We start from the raw sequence: 3,169 nt of genomic DNA, 5'->3' as shown, positions 1-3,169 counted from the left end.
AAATTTTAAAACGTGATTATTTTCGTCCAGGACAAGGGACGGCACGGTTTTTCTCCGAACGGGACGAAACTGGCAAAGTCGAGACGCGGACGATTTTTTTCTTCAACGGACGATTTCCTGGACGTGACGAATCGGTCGAAGTTGAAATCTTCGTCCCGTCTCGTCCATCGTCCACGTCCCGATCGATCGGGAACTATAGACGTGGCAGTACTTGAACGAAGAAGGCGAGCAGAGGTAGAGGACGATGGCGGTTCTCCTCCATTCTTCTTCATTCTCCCCCGTCGAACGGCAGCGGCGCCGCCGTGGCGGCAGGCGGATCTCCGCCACCGCCGCGCCGGACCCGCTCACGGCGGCGGCGCGTTTACTCTGGGGAAGGTCTCTTCCGCCGCAGACCCTCGTCGCAGCCGTCCGCACCGGCTGGTCCGCCGCCTGGCACCTGATGATGCGGCAGCTGGCTCCGCCCGGCCCGTCGGGGTCCTACTCTCGGCCGCCCAGCGCCTTCCCCTCCGTCCCCGACGACTACTTCATCTACTCCTCTTCTCAATCCGCGCCTCTCCATCTCTATGTCGGCTTACCCTGCCCCTGGGCTCACCGAACCCTGATCGTCCGCGCCCTCCGCTCTCTGGAAACCCTAATTCCCGTCTCCGTAGCCTCTCCGGGGGCTGACGGGTCCTGGGAATTTGGGGGTGATCGCGATCATGGCGCCGGAGATCGAGATCTTGGCCCTGGGATTGATCGATGCGGCGGGATGCGAACCGTGAGGGAAGTCTATAAATCCCAAATCGGAGGGTACGATGGCCGTTCCACCGTCCCTATGCTTTGGGATTCGTCGAAGAGAACCGTCGTCTGCAACGAAAGCTACGGTATAATCGAGTTTCTAAACTCGATCCCCAACGGCGGGCCCGATCTCTGTCCTCCGCATCTCAAGGAGAAGATCGAGCGCTGGAATCAGATCATCTACCCCAACCTGAACAACGGAGTCTACAGGTAATGAAAAAAGTTGAATTCTTCGTTATGGGGAATGCCACAAACAAAAAAAAACAAAGAAAGGATCAAACATTTGAGACTTTTCGGCATAGGTGCGGGTTTTCGCAGTCTCAAGAAGCTTATGATTCGGCGTCAGAGAAATTATTTGAGACGTTGGATCTTCTGGAGGGGCACTTAGCCGAGTCGCGGTATTTGTGCGGGGACGCTCTGACTCTGGCTGATGTCTGTCTTTTCACCACCCTTGTGCGATTCGACCTTGTGTATAATGGGCTGTTTCGCTGCACCAAGAAGAAGCTCATCGAGTACCCAAACCTTTACGGCTACACGCGGGATATCTACCAGGTTGGCAAAATTGGATGGGTTTTTTTTGGTTAATCTATGATTCAAGAATGATTTTTGATGTGGGTAGGATAAGAATTCTTGGAGTGAAAGTTATTATCATATCTTCATTGTCATCCGTTTTCCAAGAGCCGCCATAGTTATCATCACTTTCATCCATAGGTCAATGATGAATTATCGTCGTCATCCAGTTTCCAAGAGTGGTCATCATCATCGTCAATCATCGCTTTCCAAGCTAAGATAAACATCTGATCATGTCAGGGTCATGGGCAACTTCATCCAGTTTTGTGGGGTTGTCATCGTCATCCATCTGTTGAATTCGTTACTGGTATGGTCGTTATTACTCGTTCGAGCGTCAGATGGATGGCAACACTACGATTATTATGATGATGATGATGCTGATGATGGTGATGATGGCAATACAACCCTGCGGAAAAATGATGATTACTTCCAGAATGGGTAAACTGGTTTGTTGGGTAGAGCAGTGTTCTTCTGAAATAAATTACATGGAACATGTCAAGGTTCTTGTGATCAGCCTTTTAGACTCATCTATTTCTCATTTTTTCCGACCAATGGAAGTGCTGAATCCGTTTTCCCGGTGGTATTTTCTTGCTGACTGTAGGTTCCAAAGGTGGCGGCCACCTGCAATTTCAGTGCTATCATGGATGGTTACTACAAGATTTTGTTCCCTCTCAATCCCAGCGGCATTCGACCAGTTATACCGGCTGGATGCAGTCATGAGGCTCTTTCCAAACCTCATAACAGGGGTTGATTGTCCTACATCTGTTAACCAACACCATTTTGCTATGTTTCCTGATTCAACGTTGGCCCCCATTCATCATGTTCTCTCTTTTTCTGTAATTAAATGAGCTACAAAAAAACGTCATTTCTTAGCCATTCTCCTAAGTGTTTTTGAACTACGCCATTTTGGCATCCCAAGTGTAGAAGAAACTGACAGAATCCCTGTAGGATAAAATTTTCTGACTATCAATATTCGTATTTTGCTGTGTGTAGAAATTAATGATCATAACCAAGGAGGTGACGTGGGGAAAAGAAATCATAGTTTTCTTTACAATTTTTTTGAGATTCATTTTGGCAATCGGGATCCTATCTACTTGCTGCTGTCCGCTTTATGGCGGAGTTTCTCATAAATTCTGATAAAGGAAAGGTCTCAATTTGATACAGATGGAAGGAGGCCGATAGGGAGATGAGCGACGGAGTTCCTCGGATGGTGAGGGGAACAGAGGCAGAACAGAGGAGGTAGGGATCGACCAGGGAGTAGTGGCAGGGATTAGCCGCCTAATGGAAGATCCAAACCTTCGATTTGATGAATCATATCTTCTATCTCAGTTTTCAAAACCTGCGATTTACCACTTCAAATAAGAAAGATCCAAACAAGTAAAATAGAGGCTCACACCTAATGGAAGAACTCAAAGCTGTGGCCAAAATACCCATCTTCTCCTCCAAATACCAGTTGCCCGTTTGAATGTGGGTTGTCTTATTTAAAATCTTTCCCTCCAAGAACCGGTGCTTCTCGGATGCATGCATTTGAATCGGGGTTGGTCTTTATTATTCAGGCATGTGCTTGGCTTACATGCATTCAAGTCCCCGTCTCTTTGTGGTTTAACTCTCTCTTTCTTCACCCATCTCCTTCTCATGTATGTGGACCATGGAACCATATCAGTGACGCATTGGTGCGATTGCTGATCATGATTTTCACTTCTTACTGAGAAGGGAGAAAGCTGCATGATTTGAGTGATTTGGAGGTCTATCTTCTACTTGCCCGGAAAATATTCGAAAACCATAGAAGTCTGATTTGTTCCTTCTTGCTAGAACTAATCGA

General features: G+C 47.7%; 1 protein-coding gene across 3 annotated transcripts; it reads left to right on the top strand.

The window, feature by feature from the left end:
* The first annotated feature begins 229 nt into the window (after positions 1-229).
* Positions 230-2,744, top strand: LOC144712126 (Glutathione S-transferase family protein). Of its 3 annotated transcripts, none has more exons than XR_013583738.1 (4): positions 230-987; positions 1,080-1,329; positions 1,588-1,847; positions 1,949-2,148. XR_013583738.1 is itself a non-coding variant. In XM_078586315.1 (4 exons), the coding sequence occupies exons 1-4, from the start codon at positions 245-247 to the stop codon at positions 2,535-2,537; spliced, it is 1,164 nt and encodes a 387-aa protein (XP_078442441.1). In that variant the 5' UTR covers positions 230-244; the 3' UTR covers positions 2,538-2,739. The 3 variants fall into 3 exon arrangements, 2 of the variants coding, with proteins under 2 accessions (XP_078442441.1, XP_078442442.1); XM_078586315.1 differs by lacking the exon at positions 1,588-1,847 and adding an exon at positions 2,512-2,739 and having other exon boundaries at positions 1,949-2,093; XM_078586316.1 differs by lacking the exons at positions 1,588-1,847; positions 1,949-2,148 and adding an exon at positions 2,512-2,744.
* The last annotated feature ends 425 nt before the right edge of the window (positions 2,745-3,169 follow it).

The sequence above is a fragment of the Wolffia australiana genome, chromosome 14, assembly GCF_029677425.1.
Source record: "Wolffia australiana isolate 7733 chromosome 14, ASM2967742v1".
NCBI lineage: Eukaryota > Viridiplantae > Streptophyta > Magnoliopsida > Alismatales > Araceae > Wolffia > Wolffia australiana.
Note: the sequence above shows the minus strand (reverse complement) of the source record. Positions and strands in the feature narration are given on the sequence as shown.

Excerpts from the sequence above, each read along its gene's own strand:
- LOC144712126 (XM_078586315.1), top strand. The coding sequence starts at position 245 with ATGGCGGTTCTCCTCCATTCTTCTTCATTCTCCCCCGTCGAACGGCAG. Across the intron at positions 988-1,079 it reads CTGAACAACGGAGTCTACAG|GTGCGGGTTTTCGCAGTCTC; the intron begins GTAATGAAAAAA and ends TTTTCGGCATAG. Across the intron at positions 1,330-1,948 it reads ACACGCGGGATATCTACCAG|GTTCCAAAGGTGGCGGCCAC; the intron begins GTTGGCAAAATT and ends TGCTGACTGTAG.